Here is a 14,267-nt window from a genome sequence, read left to right on the forward strand (position 1 = left end):
CAAGTTACATAAATTAAGAAAATCAAAATAATAAATTATATATAGCTATAAAATTCAATGAAGCAGCTCTCAGAATACTGACTTTATGAGTAAAAAGCAAACAAAAAATGAACAAACAAAAAAACAGAAAGGCACTATATTGTACAACATGCTTCCATCTGTTAGGGAAGAACAGAGTGGGAAAAATATATTTATATATGTTTTTATTTGAATAAAACATAGCTACAAGGACAAACTAAAATCCTGGTTGCTTCAAGGTAGAAGAAGTGGAGGACAAGTGTGGGAGGCAGTTTTTTTACCCTTTTATATCTCCTGAATATTGTATCATGTGAACGTTTTAATGAATACTAATTCAAAACACTGATTTTTTTTTAATGATCTCTAATTTTTAAAAGAAGCCCTCTGTAAGCCTGTTTAGTTATGTGTAAAATGGGGAAGAGATAATACCTATGTAACAGAATTACTGTGATGAAAAATGAAATCTTGTGTGTAAAGTGATTCCCACAATTTCTGGCCCACTTTACAAATCATTTACAGCATCTTTAATTTCCCGCTTACCCCTTATCATGCCTCGTATGGTGTTGCACACACAGCAACCCTTAAGCAACTCCTTGTGAAATAAATGGATGAGACCTTATTAAAAGTATCGCCAGATTTCATATCAGCTAGAATGCTGTAAAGTGTTATATTTTAGGGAGCCAAGCATCTTCATACTTACAGGAATGCTCCAGACCTGCATTCCATCACTATAGCCAATCATAATCAGCAAAGGCGGCTCATTCCCAGTGCTGTGTATTTCATGAAATTCCAGATTTCTTGATGTATCTGCATTAGAATTAAGTAACAAAGAAGAAATTTAAAAAGACACAATGTCAATCAAGAAAACAACTATACTTCTTTAATGCCATTGGTGTTACAATTGTTTAAATTGTTTCTCAATACAAAATAAGTTCAGAAGTATTTAAGAGATAGAATTTAAAGGAAGAAAGGACAGGACGCTGAATAAATAAAAACAGTAGTTTCTTTTAAACAGAGTACCTATAATCAGCATAAATAAAGTCTTAGAAATCAAACTCTCACTAGAGAACTATAAAATATTAATATTAGAAACCAAACCATCAGTAAATAACAAATTAAAATGAAATAGTTTACCAAAATTAAATAAATATGAAGTATAATCATCTAGAATTTTTAATATTTGTAAATTCAGCAATGGAGAAAAATTATATTCCTTTATGTATAGGAATTAAATCCTGATATATCTGAAGACACTGGGCATATAGTCCACTACAAAAGAATTATATGTATTTGTATAATCAACTTTTCCAATTCACATCAGTGCATATTAAGCACCTGCTATACAGTCGGTATTATAAGAAACTCTTATTGAACAAAACTATTGTACCTCAAAAATCACTAATTCAAACATTCTGTCCTCAGATCACAACCTTATCTTCCATCAAGTTTGCTCAGCTACTTCCACTGATTCATTCTTTGATTTTGTTAGAACCTCCAATCCACTGACATCCCTGCCTTCTCCCTTTAGACTCCTCTTAGACTTTCTTCCCATCTTACAATTTTTAATCAATCATCTCAGTAACTTGCTTCGATAATCTATTTTATCTTATCTCTTTTCATAGGATCTTTCCATGGCACCCAACTAGCAAAACCACAGTCCTAGATGAACCCAACTACCCACTATCCCAGCATATTCTATGCAACCAGGTAGTGCTAGAGAAAAATCACACAATGAGACAGAATTGGTACCACTGTAAATTATCTCCACAAACCTCAACTGAAACTTCAAAACAGCACAACAAATGCATTCTATTTCCTAGAACTTATTCTACAATTTCTTCAATGACTTTCTTAAACTTTGTCTTAAACAGACTCCACCCACTCTCTTCTCACTCAGCAGATCACCTGTCTCACATTGAGCAGGAAAACTAGAAACTTCCTGTTGCCAAAGACGTAGTACATCCATACCAGCCTCTTCACCTTCCATCCCATGACAAAGTTGTCTTTCCTTCTGTCTAAAGTAAATCCTTCGATTTGTGCTTTGGATCCCACCCTCCCCCACCTTCTCAGGAGCCTTTTTCAAATCATTCCTTCCCCATATTTTCAATTCCTTCCATGCTACTGGATATTTTCAAGGAGCATTTAAATACAATGAAGGATCTCCTATGCTTTAAAATTTTTTTAATAAATCAGAACCAGGGGATTTTAGATATTAATGACAGATAAAATTAATAAAACTCTAGAAGACAATATAAAAAAGTATTTCGTGATCACAGTACAGGGAAAGATTTCTTAACAGGAAACAAAATAAAAACTCTTAGCATAAAAAATTGGCAAATTCTACTACCTTATTTTTTACATTAAAATGAAGCACTTCTGTTAATCCTGAGCCATTCTTACCAAAAGAGTAAAAAAGTGAGCCACGGCATAGGAGAAGAGACTTGCAACAACTATACACCCACAAGGATTCACCCAGTACACGTAACAATTAAAAATCAATATGGAAGATAAGGCATTAGAAAAATAGGCAAGAGACAAGAAAAAGCACTTCAAAAAGAGGATATTCGAATGATCAATAAACATGAAGAGTGGCTTGACCTCATCTGTAATCAAGGGAATGCTAATAAAACCACAGTTAAAAAACCAAGTGTTGGGAGGATGCTGAGTAAATGGGTTGCTTAGTCACTGCCAGTGAATGTAAATGAGTACAATCCCTTTGGAAAACAGTTTGACAACAAACTCAAGTTGAAGATACCACGCTCTCTGACCAGGTAGTTCCACTGTAGGTATATATTCATTAGAAGTATGAGCATATACATATACACTAAGAGACAAGCATAAGAATATCTAAGAAGATTATTTGAAAAGAGCCAAAAGCTGAAATCAATCCAAATAGCCACCAACAGCATGGACAAGCACTGTTATACTAATACAAGAGAATGCTATTCAGCACAGAAAAAGAATAAACTACTACCATACACCATAACACGGATGAATCTCACAAGCATAATAAGCAAAGTAAGCCAGACACAAGACTATATGCTGAATAATTCTATCTATATGAAATTCAAAATCTTAGGTGACAGTTACACAGATGTAGATTTGTAAAAATTCATTCATTAATCTATACTTTTGTGTTATTTACCATGATATATTTGCACAATAAAAAAGATTTGTAAAAATCATAAATTAAAGCAATAGCTTTCTCCCTCTGACTTCATCACTCTTCTCTCCAAGAAGCTAAATTTCTTGATTGTGTTGTTTTACACCTGTCATCTATTTTTTGACTCTCACTCACTCAAAATACGTTTCAGAATGATTTCTGCCCCTAGCACTATTCACAAGTGACTTTTGCTGTAGTCACCAACAACCTTCGAGTTGTTGTTAAAGAGAAAACCACAGGCCCAAAATGGCATCACTCAGTGCTAAATACCCATGATACCAAACCTAGATTTAATACCTGATCTAACTGCAGTTTGACCTCCCCCAGAAACATAATCAGTCTAGAATTTTCAGATCAAGAATTTTCAGACCTTCTCCATACCCCCTCCCCACCCTTAGAAAGAAGCAATCTACATAATAAAAACACTTCCCTATCTCTCTCTCACCCAAACAAAAAGATGTTCAGCCCACAAATAATCCTTTCACTAGTCAATAGCTCCCTTGCCCCACCTTTCTTCCTATAAACACCTCCCATTTTGTACAAGCCCTTGAAGTTTCATTCTAGTTGCTAGAGGGGAAGTTGCCTGATTCATAAATTCCTTAATAAAGCCAATTAAATCTTCCAATTTACCTGGCTGAATTGTTTTTTTAACATTGTTGAATCCAATATGTGTTTTTTTAAGCATACCTACTAGACTATTCAGCAGCTATAACCAATACTCATCATTTTCTCCCTAAAATAATTTTCCTTGGTTTTCCAGGCATAACCTCCTAGTTTTCCTCCTGTCTCTCTAGTCACTCCTTCACCATTTCCTCTGCTGCTCCTCCTTCTTTAAACTGGAGTTACTTTTCAAAGCTAATTCCTAAATTCCGTGTTCTCACAGTATACCATCCCCTAGATGATCTCGTTGATTCATTCATTGTTTCGGTTAGTGTCTGCTAGTAACTTCTTCAACATGGGTTTTGGGTGTCTCGATAGAGGATCAAATTTTACTCAAAAATCATGATTTTTCTCCTCAAACCTGATCTTCCAGGGTTCCTTGTTTTGGTGAATAACAATGTCAAGAATCACCTTCTTCCTTCCCTCTAGCAATAAATCTGTCACCAATCCCTATGTCTCCCTAAACAGTTCTCTTATACCACCACCACCCCTGACCCAGATACATCTATGCCAAAAGCATAGCTTCTTGTATCCATCCACCAATGCCCACCAAACTCCACATTAGTCAGAATGCTTTCTAAAACACAAATGACATACTGCCTCAACTTCATCAGCTTCCTGTTGCCCAAATATAAAGATCAAAATCTCTAACACAGCTTATAATCACTAATTTTTTAATGCTGATTTTTTTTTACAGGAATTCACTGACATAAAGTTAATAGCACATGATTCTATATCCAGCAAAATTCAGAATTATGAACATTTTCCTAGGGTATAATTCGCTCTATATCTAACATTTAAATGGTCTTTTATAGTTTTATATACATGATCTCATCTGATACACAACAATCCTGTTTTATATGCAGAACCAGAGCCAATTTCATTTTATCATTGACAAGAACAAGTTAGGTACAATTTACTCACAGCTGAAGGGAAATCTCAGACTCTTCATACACAATCTGGTCATCTTTCTACTACAGCTACTACCTTGATCACAGATTGTTGCTTCTAGGAGGGCTCAAAGGCCACATATAAAACCCCTGAGGTCATTATATGAACAAAATTTCCTTTCCCTTAATTTAGATTATGCTTAGTCACTTGTGCTATTTTTCTTTCTCTGGATGGTGGTACAGCAGACTTCCATTATTCTTGTTTGAAATTCTTAATTTTGTAAAAGTTTTGCTATTCTTCAGAAATGTTATAGCTTTAAGTAATTCTTATTCTCTGACTTTATATCCTCGATCATACCATCATTACTGGCTATTCTGTCCATAACTGCTCCTTATCTTCTTTACTGGTTTCTTTTTTATTTCACCCCAAATATGGACTTCCCAGTCTTTCTTATAGAGACCTGAAGCATTCCTTTGTGGTTTTAGCCAACTACAATGTTCTCCTGATTCACATATCCTTCGAAACTTCCCTTGATCCTGCAGTCAGTATACTTCCCCCACATAGAAACGTTTGTAATTGAGAAAGAATGGGGGGGAATACTGGGTTTTCTGCTCACCTTAACTTCTTCTGTATTCCAGATGTATATTAATAGCAGCAAGATATTGCCAATATCCAGTCTAAAAACTGTGCAGTGTTTTTAGTAGATTCTAATAGATGAATGAGGATTAAGGCAGAAAAGAACTTTTCAGCAAGAAGATCCCCTGTACAAAGATCCTGAGGCATGAAAAGTTCTATGCTTTTCATGATCTGAAAAGCAAGTCGGGTTACAACATAGCTTGTGAGGGGACATAGTTAGATGGGAAAAGGACTAAGACTTTGAGGCACTTATGAGATTTAACTGAAGATGTCTAGGAGATAGCTGAAATGAGGACCCAAGCACACCAGAGAAACAGAGCCTTGCAGTAGCTACTATCTCTGTACAGCTCACACATTTCCCATTCTATGTCTTCCCCTTTACCAGTAACTGATCTTACCCGCATCAAGCACAGAGATAAGCACACAACCAGCTAAGCCAATTCTAATACTTCATCCTTGGCCACTGCAAATATTCCAACAACCAGAAAGTGATCCAGACTGAACATTTTGGGTTGTCCAATGAATACTTTTTCCTCTCAAATCATAGTATGATCATGAAGATATGAACAAAGAGCTTTGAGCAATCACTGCCCTAACCTCGTTAGAAGTCAAAGAAAAGAAGAAAGCATTCAAAGAGAAGTAGTGACAAGCAGTGGAAGACTGGAAAGTTCAAGCCACTATCCTTCCCAGTGTGGACAGAAAAAGGAGTTCTTTGGAAAATAACTTTACATGGTGATCCCATCATAAATTCCTAACTGGGCAGGTCATAGTCACACCCTAGGCATACAACTTCTTTACTAAAAGGCTTATCTTTGCCTTAAGCAATCCTTGCCCATTATTTCTGTGCATGTAAGTTAAGGTCTCTTTGATATGCCTTTTCAGACCCCTCCTTCTAAAGGGTGACCACCTACAAGAGAGCTCAACTCTCCTTAAGTGTCCTTTAATCTCTGCCTTGCTTATTCTCACCTTCCTGTAAACTTCCCTATGTTCTCTCAATTACAAATGCATAAAAGAAATTGCAAAACTCTTATTTTCTGGAGCACTAGAGATCTCACTCCCTGGCATTATCATAAGTTTAACTGAAATAAACTCTTACAAAAGTTCTCTGCAGGTCTGCATGATTCCTACATTAACACCAACTATCTGAGTAGGTTAAAAAATAAATTCCCCATGATATAGTATGGAATTACCATAAAAGCTAACAATTAATTCCACTTATGGGTATATACTCAAAAAGAATTGAAAGGGTCCTGTCTCAGCAACTGCCAGCAGGCAGATTATGAGCCATCAGCTCCTCCAGGGTGGGCTGTAGGACAACACGGCTCTCACCAAAGGACCAAGTGCACCAGGCACTATGGGACAGTGTCTGTCAGCCAATGCTGAGAGCACCTGTGGGCTGGAAGAGAGAACTGCCAAACTGGGCAGCTGTGACAACTCTAAACTGGAGTTTAGGAGTTTCTGGGAGCTGAATGGAGAAGCAGTCAAGAGCGTGAAGCTGGAGAGCCCCGTCCTGGGGAGCTGAAAACCTTCCCCTGGAATTCTTAGGGGGATGTTGGGAACAGGGTACCTTAGAGATTGCAGGCCTGGAAATTAAACTCCTTTCTCCACCATCACCACACTATTCCCCAGCCTGCACCAGTCCACCTCTGCAAGGTTCAGGTTCATAAGGCCCCTTCCAGGGGGTCTCTGCCCTTCATCTCTGGGACCTCCATGAGGCCAAGGGGCCTAGGACTCTTCACCAATGGAAGGCTCAGGGGGTGGGCTGGGGCTAGGGATGGATATGGAGGGATGCTAGAGAGGTCAGAATAGTGTAAGAGCCAGGTCGTTTGGTAGTGGGGGCAGGGCAAAGAGGAGTAAAGCTATGGGAAATTATTTGAAAGGGACTGTGGATACGGCTGGATATTTGGTATTAAAATAGATCTCTAAAAACCTACCTCTCCTAATTTCTTCTCCAGCCCAAACTAGCTGTCTGTCCAGTGCTATCTCTTCCAGCCTCCAGCTCTGCCCCAGCCTCCTCCCAGGACTGTCCTTGGGCTAGGGCAAAGGGAAGCAAGAGACAGTAGGGTGGGAGACAGGATAAGGAAGGCATGACCTTGGGAGTGAGAGGACTAGCTGGGTGCTTGGGCATTTACAGAATGAAGGTTGATTGGTATCATGTGACTAATAAAAAATGGAACAAGAAAAAAAAAGAATTGAAAGCAGGCACTTGAAGAGCTATCTGTACACTCATTATTAGCAGCATTATTCACAAAGCAAAAGGTAGAAGCCACCCAAGTAACCATAATAGAAAGAAGAATGGAAAAACAAAATTTGGTATACACATACAATGGAATATTATACATCCTTAAAAATAAAAGAAATTCCAACACATGCCAAAACATGGATGAACCTAGAGGATGTTATACAAAGTGAAACAAGCTAGTTACACAAAGACAAATACAATATGATACCACTTATGAGGTACCTTGAGTAGTCACATTCATAGATATAAAGTAGAATGGTGGTTACCAAGGGCTAGTGGGAAGGAGAGAATGTGGAGTTGTTTAATGGAGACAGAGTTTCAGTTTTACAAGATGAAAGGTTCTAGAAATTGGCTGCATAACAATGAATATACAGTAGGTCCTCAAATAATAATACAGTTTTCTTCTATGTCATTTCATTATAATGTTGATGAGATACTTACCATAAGAACTTAACTCTTATTTATATCAATTAGCCTATGGTAAACTGATTTTGTTACACCTCTTTCCTACAGTTCCAAGAATCTATTGACAATGTTAAGTAAGAACTTACTGTACTTAAAAATGATTAAAATGACAAACGTTGTTCTGTGCATTTTTCCAATCACTTGCAACTGAAAAAAAAAAAACTGATGCCTAAGCATAGCACTATACTTGATATTAAAATTAACCAAATCAAGAAAGGCTAGGGGGTGCTAAGAATTTCCCCTTAGACTAGAGAGTGGGTAGTTATTGTTATATTGTAGCAAACCAACTGGATAGGATAACCTGATGTGTTTTGGGATTCAAGCTATCTGCTCACCTTCAGAAAAATGAATAGAAAACTGTCAGGATATTAAACTGCTTTGGCTACTTCTTATATCTTTTTAAGTATAGTACCTTAAGAAAAAACAAGCTTAGCTATAAATCAGACTGCTGAGAAACAGAACAGTAATCATGATATAAAGGACCTTAGCCCTGTTCTCTAATGAGCTCCAAAAGTAGTAGTCTCTACCTAACACCAAGCCAAAGTTAGAACATTGATTAGGAGTAGAGAGACCTAGGAGGATCCAGAACTAGAAAATGTCAATAAGCCAGGTCTCTTAGAAATATCTTCTGTTAGTGGTTACCTACTCTTCCCCAACCACATAAGCCATGTCAAAGGGGCTCTAGCCTGGAGGCAAGGGGCCAACTGGTAGCACTTTATAATTTCAAGCAGAAAAGCAGAGCTCTCAGAGCAGAGTTCAATTCAAACACTGTAACTTTTAAGTTGATTAATAACTAATAGAATTTCATTAACAATATAAAATAACTTAAATCTATAGATAGCTAATAGACTTCTAAATTGTTTTGCCAGAAAAACTCCAAGTCTGGTAAAGAGAAGGCTGAATACCTAACACAATCTCCAATCTCTACAAAGAAGCAGGTTGCTAAACTAGTATGGCTGCGATCAGAAAAATCCCCTTAACAATCAATATCCCTTAGAGTACCATGAAAGACAAAACCAAATTTTCTTTTAATTGTAAATATCTCAGAAAGTTTGCTACACAAAAACCTAAGTAAGAACATTTCTGAATAAAGAACACAAAGATATAAATTGAAGAAAGGCTATAGAAGGTGATAAAATACCTTGGTAGTATTTACTATTGCCTTAAAACATACATAAATGTACACACACACACACCTGGAGCCAGATATAATAAAAAGTATATCCATAAAAATCCCAACCTAAATTTCATATAATATCAAAATGATATAGAAAGGAGAAACCAAAGGACATGTATGCTACAGTATAAAAGAAGATGTATAAATTTAAAAGTTTAATAAATCAACTGGGATATGGAATACTAAGTTAAAGACAACACTGTCTGTAAGTTCAACAGAACACATAGTATTAAAATAATTTTCAAGCAAAATCCATGTACATTTCCAGATGTATTTTACTTCAATAAAGCAAAGACTTTATAGAATATTACTCCAGAAATTCTTACTCACTGTTAATTTAAAAAAAAAAAACATACCTAAGTGAAGATTATTTTAATGACATTTTAAAAATGTTAATTATGATATTAAAATCATTTCCTTTTTTCTGCTGACATGAAACTATGTTTCTAAAATTAGTTGTTGTTTTCTGTAACATTTTATAATATGTTATACAATAAGCTTTTACTACTACCTGGCATTAATACTTTCAAGACCATGACCACATTTTGGTATTAAATCAAGAAAATCCTCTAATACATTCTGACATACACAAAGCAAAAACATACTTCCAGGAGGGAAAGAAGAGTATGAGTTCAAGAGGAAAAGGCGATAGAAAACAAAATATGACAAAACAGTTGAAAAGTTATTAATAAAAAAGGGAAAGGAAGAAAGGAGGAAGAATATACTAGTTAAAGAAAATTTGAGTAGTAAAGAGAAAATTAAAAATATAATAAGCTTTCAAAAAGAAATATAGTAGGAAAAATTATATATCATAAATAATCGCCCATACAAATGAATGTTTTATTCGCCCAAAAAAGGGCCCAACAATTTGTCATTATTTGGACAATCCAGCTGAGAATCTGAAATTTGAAAAAAACCAATTTATAGAAATGATACTTGGCATCTCTCATCCTGGACAGTAGTAGACTTTTAAAGGAAATACAGGATTACATTTAAAAGTCTAGGAGACAAAGACTCAAGAGTATGATATTAGTCAAGTTCCAACTAGGAAATTAAAACAACTCAGTGTATTTATAATTGAAAATTTAATGCAGAATACTGGTTACACAGGTGGTATAATAGCTGAGAAGCCAAAAAAAGGAACAGTGAGGCAACCTATTATTGGATTAGCAACAGCAGGAAGTCATTACCACCCTAGGCTAGGAAGACACAGAGGAGTACAGGATGCTGAGGTCACATGGTAGAAAATGGCCAGCCAGTGGAGCTGCCCAGGGGAAGCCAGAACCACAGAGGAAATGCAGCTGATGACAGAGAGGAGAGGAAATAATGCTCTTTTCTCTCTCCCTTCATCACGTTCAGTATCTCGCCAGTGTCTCCTAAACTAGGCCAGAAAACAGATGTGGTAGCCAAAGAAACAGACACGGGGCAGCCCCCTTGCAAGAGAGAACAGGAAAGAACAATGAAATGGATGTATATGATAACAAATAGGCCTTGAGCTGGCATAAATTCTGTTCGGAAAAAAATAATTTTAAAGTCTTAAAAAATCTCAAAGATACAGCATCCATTTATAATCAAAACACTTAACAAAAATGGTATAGAAGGAAAGTACCTTAACATAATAAAGGCCAGATACAACAAACACTCAGCCAATAGTATACTTAATGGTGAAAAATTAAAAACCTTCCCTCTAAGATCAAGAACAATGCAAGACTGTCCACTATCACCACTCTTATTCAATATAACATTGGAAGTCCTAGTGAGTGCAATCAGGCAAGAGAAAGATATAAAAGGCATCCAAATAGGAAACAACGAAGTCAAATTGTCACTATTTGTGGATGACATGATTCTCTATATAGAAAACCCTAAAGACTCCACAAGAACACTACTAGAAACAATAAGCAAATACAATAAAGTTTCTGGATACAAAATCAATGTTCAAAAATCCATAGCATTCCTATACTCTAATAATGAAGTGTCAGAAAAAGCAGAAAAGATAATTCCTTTTGCAATTGCAACAAAAATAAAATACCTAGGAATAAATTTAACAAAACATGTGAAGGAGCTACATAATGAAAACTATAAGACCCTATTAAAAGAAATCAAAGAAGATACAACAAAATGGAAAGTTATTCCATGTTCTTGGATTGGAAGAATCAACATAGTTAAAATGACCATATTACCTAAAGCATTATACAGCTTTAATGCAATCCACATCAAAATTCCATCAGCATTTTTTAAAGAAATAGAACAAAAAATCATCAGATGTGTATGGAAGCACAAAAGGCCCCAAACTGCCAAAGCCATTCTGAGAAAAAAGAACGAGGCTGGAGGCATCACTCAATAAATGGTGCTGGACAAACTGGAAAGCCACCTGCAAAAGAATGAAACTAGACTGTTGTCTACCACCACACACCAAAATTAACTCAAAATGGATTAAGGACCTGAATACGAGACCTGAAACAATAAAATGCATAGAAGAAAACATAGGAACTAAACTCAAGGACCTTGAACTTAAAGAGAATTTTATGAATTTGACCTCAAAGGCAAGGGAAGGAAAAGCTAAAATAAATGAATGAGACTATATCAAACTAAAAGTTTCTGCTCAGCAAAAGAAATCGTCAACAAGGTAAAGAGACAACCATCCGAACGAGAAAATATATCTGCAAGCAACACCTCCGATAAGGGCCTAATATCTAAAATTACAAAGAACTCATACGACTCAATAACAACCAAAAAACAAATGATCTAATCAAAAAATGGGCAGAGGATCTGAACAGACACTTCTCCCTAGAAGACATACAAATGGCCAAAAAATCTTTGAAAAGATGCTCAATATCGCTAGCTTTTAGGGAAATGCAAATCAAAACCACAATGAGATACCATCTCACACCTGTTAGAATAGCTATAATCAACAAGACAAGTAATAAATGTTGGAGAGGATGCGGAGAAAAAGGAAACCTCATACACTGCTGGTGGGACTGCAAATTGGTACAGCCACTGTGGAAAAGTATAGAGGTTCCTCAAAAAACTTAAGAATTGATCTACCATATGATCCAGCAATCCCTCTACGAGGTATTTACCCCAAAGACTTGAAAACTCATATCCGAAAAGATATTTGCACACCGATGTTCACAGCAACACTATTCACAGTGGCCGAGACATGGAAGCAACCGAAGTGTCCTATAAGAGATGATTGGCCAAAGAAGCTGTGGTACATATATACAATGGAATATTACTCAGCCATAAGAAGAGATGAAATACTGCCATTTGCGGCAACATGGATGGACCTCGAGATAATCATGCTAAGCAAAATAAGCCAGACAGAAAAAGTTGAAAGCCACATGATATCACTTATATGTGAGATATAAACCTAAAAGCAACAAAGGAACAGGACAAACAAACACAGGCTCGTGGACATGAACTACAGACGAGTGGTTACCAGAGGGTAGGGGAGGGGGAGGGAGAGATAGACGAGGTAAAAGGGGTCATATATGTGGTGCCAGAAAGAAATCTAACTATGGGAGGTGAACACACAGTGTAAATATATATATGCCTTACTGTTAAAATGTACAGCTGAAACTTATTGGGTTTCGTTAACCAATGTCAACATAAAAAATTATTTTTAAAAAATAATAGTAATAAATAAATAACACTAATGATTATTTTAGAATTATAAATCCTATACTACTGACCACACTTGAATTTAAAAATAACTTCTTTTTCTAAGAAAATCTTATCTCAGTTGGACTTAAAATTTAAGGCTAGGCACTATATATTACAGTTACTTTCAGACTTATATAATATAATATTAGTTCTAATGAAGTTTCTGTAGTATAATTATGTTACTTTTTAAATTAATTTACATTGAAAACTAAGAGAAAGTAATCTGACTCAAGGGTTCTCTTTCCGGAATCAGGTAACCTCAAACAGTTAATTCATATGTCCCAAAAAATCTAAAACCATACCATTTAAGTCTGCATTTTCAAATCTGACCCAGACTATTTTCTCCTTTTCTTCTGTTACAGGTGTTCCACTGTAAGCCTGTAGGGTAAACAGAAACGTTTGAAGAAAAACATTTTACTGCTCTAATATTACTGACATTCAAAACAAAGAGTAACTTAAATAAAGCCAACCTCATCCCTCTACAACTTCACCAATCCTACATCTTGGGAACTAGCATATTTTGTAATATTTGTACTCCCAAAGAAAGTTATCCAGGAGACTGATAACTTTGGTCAAAAAAAGAGTTTTTTAACCAGTTAAAGAACTGCAGAAACCTAAAACACAATGTTCATAGTCTACTAGGAAGCATCACTATAATTCAAAGGCACTCAAAAAATTAAATCATCCCCTATACTGGTCAACAAATAAAAAGGTTTAAGAAATAAACAAAAGTACATGTATCTATTTAGTTCCCAGGTATTTATGATCAGGCAATTACACTCTTTCACAATTTTCAACAATATTATTCTGTGCTTGTCTACACAGTTAGACAGCACGGGCTAGTACTGGAGGTGGGGGAAAAAAAGTATTATTTTTTCAGTCTCTTATTGGCTTCTAGACCCAACCTATAAGCTAGTTCCTACAAGCCTACAAGAATCATAATAAACATAAAGTTCCCTAAAGTCATAGGAAAAGTGTCGAAGGTACCCATTATCAGTATTCAGAGGGAGTCATCTCTCAATAAAGCAAATGTTTTTATTTAAAATTTTTTGAAGATTGTATACACTTACAAGCATTTAGAATGTTAACCAAAGGGCTGCAATGTTTTCAATTATAAAGTGTTACTCAGTTCACAGAACAAATATTTAATATAAATTGTATTAAAAACACACAAGAACTACCATCCCATATATAATATGTTATACATGGCCTACTGTAAATTTCCATACCAATTTACAACCCCTGTACTGTATCATACAAAGTTAATAGCCAAAGAAAGTACTACTAAAAGACAGTTACTTTAATAGCAAGTTTACTATTTTTAAAAAATCCTTATGATTTCAATTGTCTTT

The 14,267-nt window shown here is 35.7% G+C and overlaps 1 protein-coding gene across 1 annotated transcript in view; it reads right to left on the reverse strand.

Annotated features, from left to right (window-relative positions):
* BCAS3 (BCAS3 microtubule associated cell migration factor) overlaps positions 1 to 14,267 on the reverse strand; it is a 512,946-nt gene that overhangs the window by 493,065 nt on the left and 5,614 nt on the right. Inside the window, 2 exon segments of the mRNA XM_039885843.1 lie at positions 719 to 825; positions 13,218 to 13,293. Coding sequence (XP_039741777.1) covers positions 719 to 825; positions 13,218 to 13,293 — 183 coding nt within the window.

The sequence above is a fragment of the Pteropus medius genome, unplaced genomic scaffold (assembly GCF_902729225.1).
Source record: "Pteropus medius unplaced genomic scaffold, Ma_sr-lr_union100, whole genome shotgun sequence".
Taxonomy (NCBI): Eukaryota; Metazoa; Chordata; class Mammalia; order Chiroptera; family Pteropodidae; genus Pteropus; species Pteropus medius.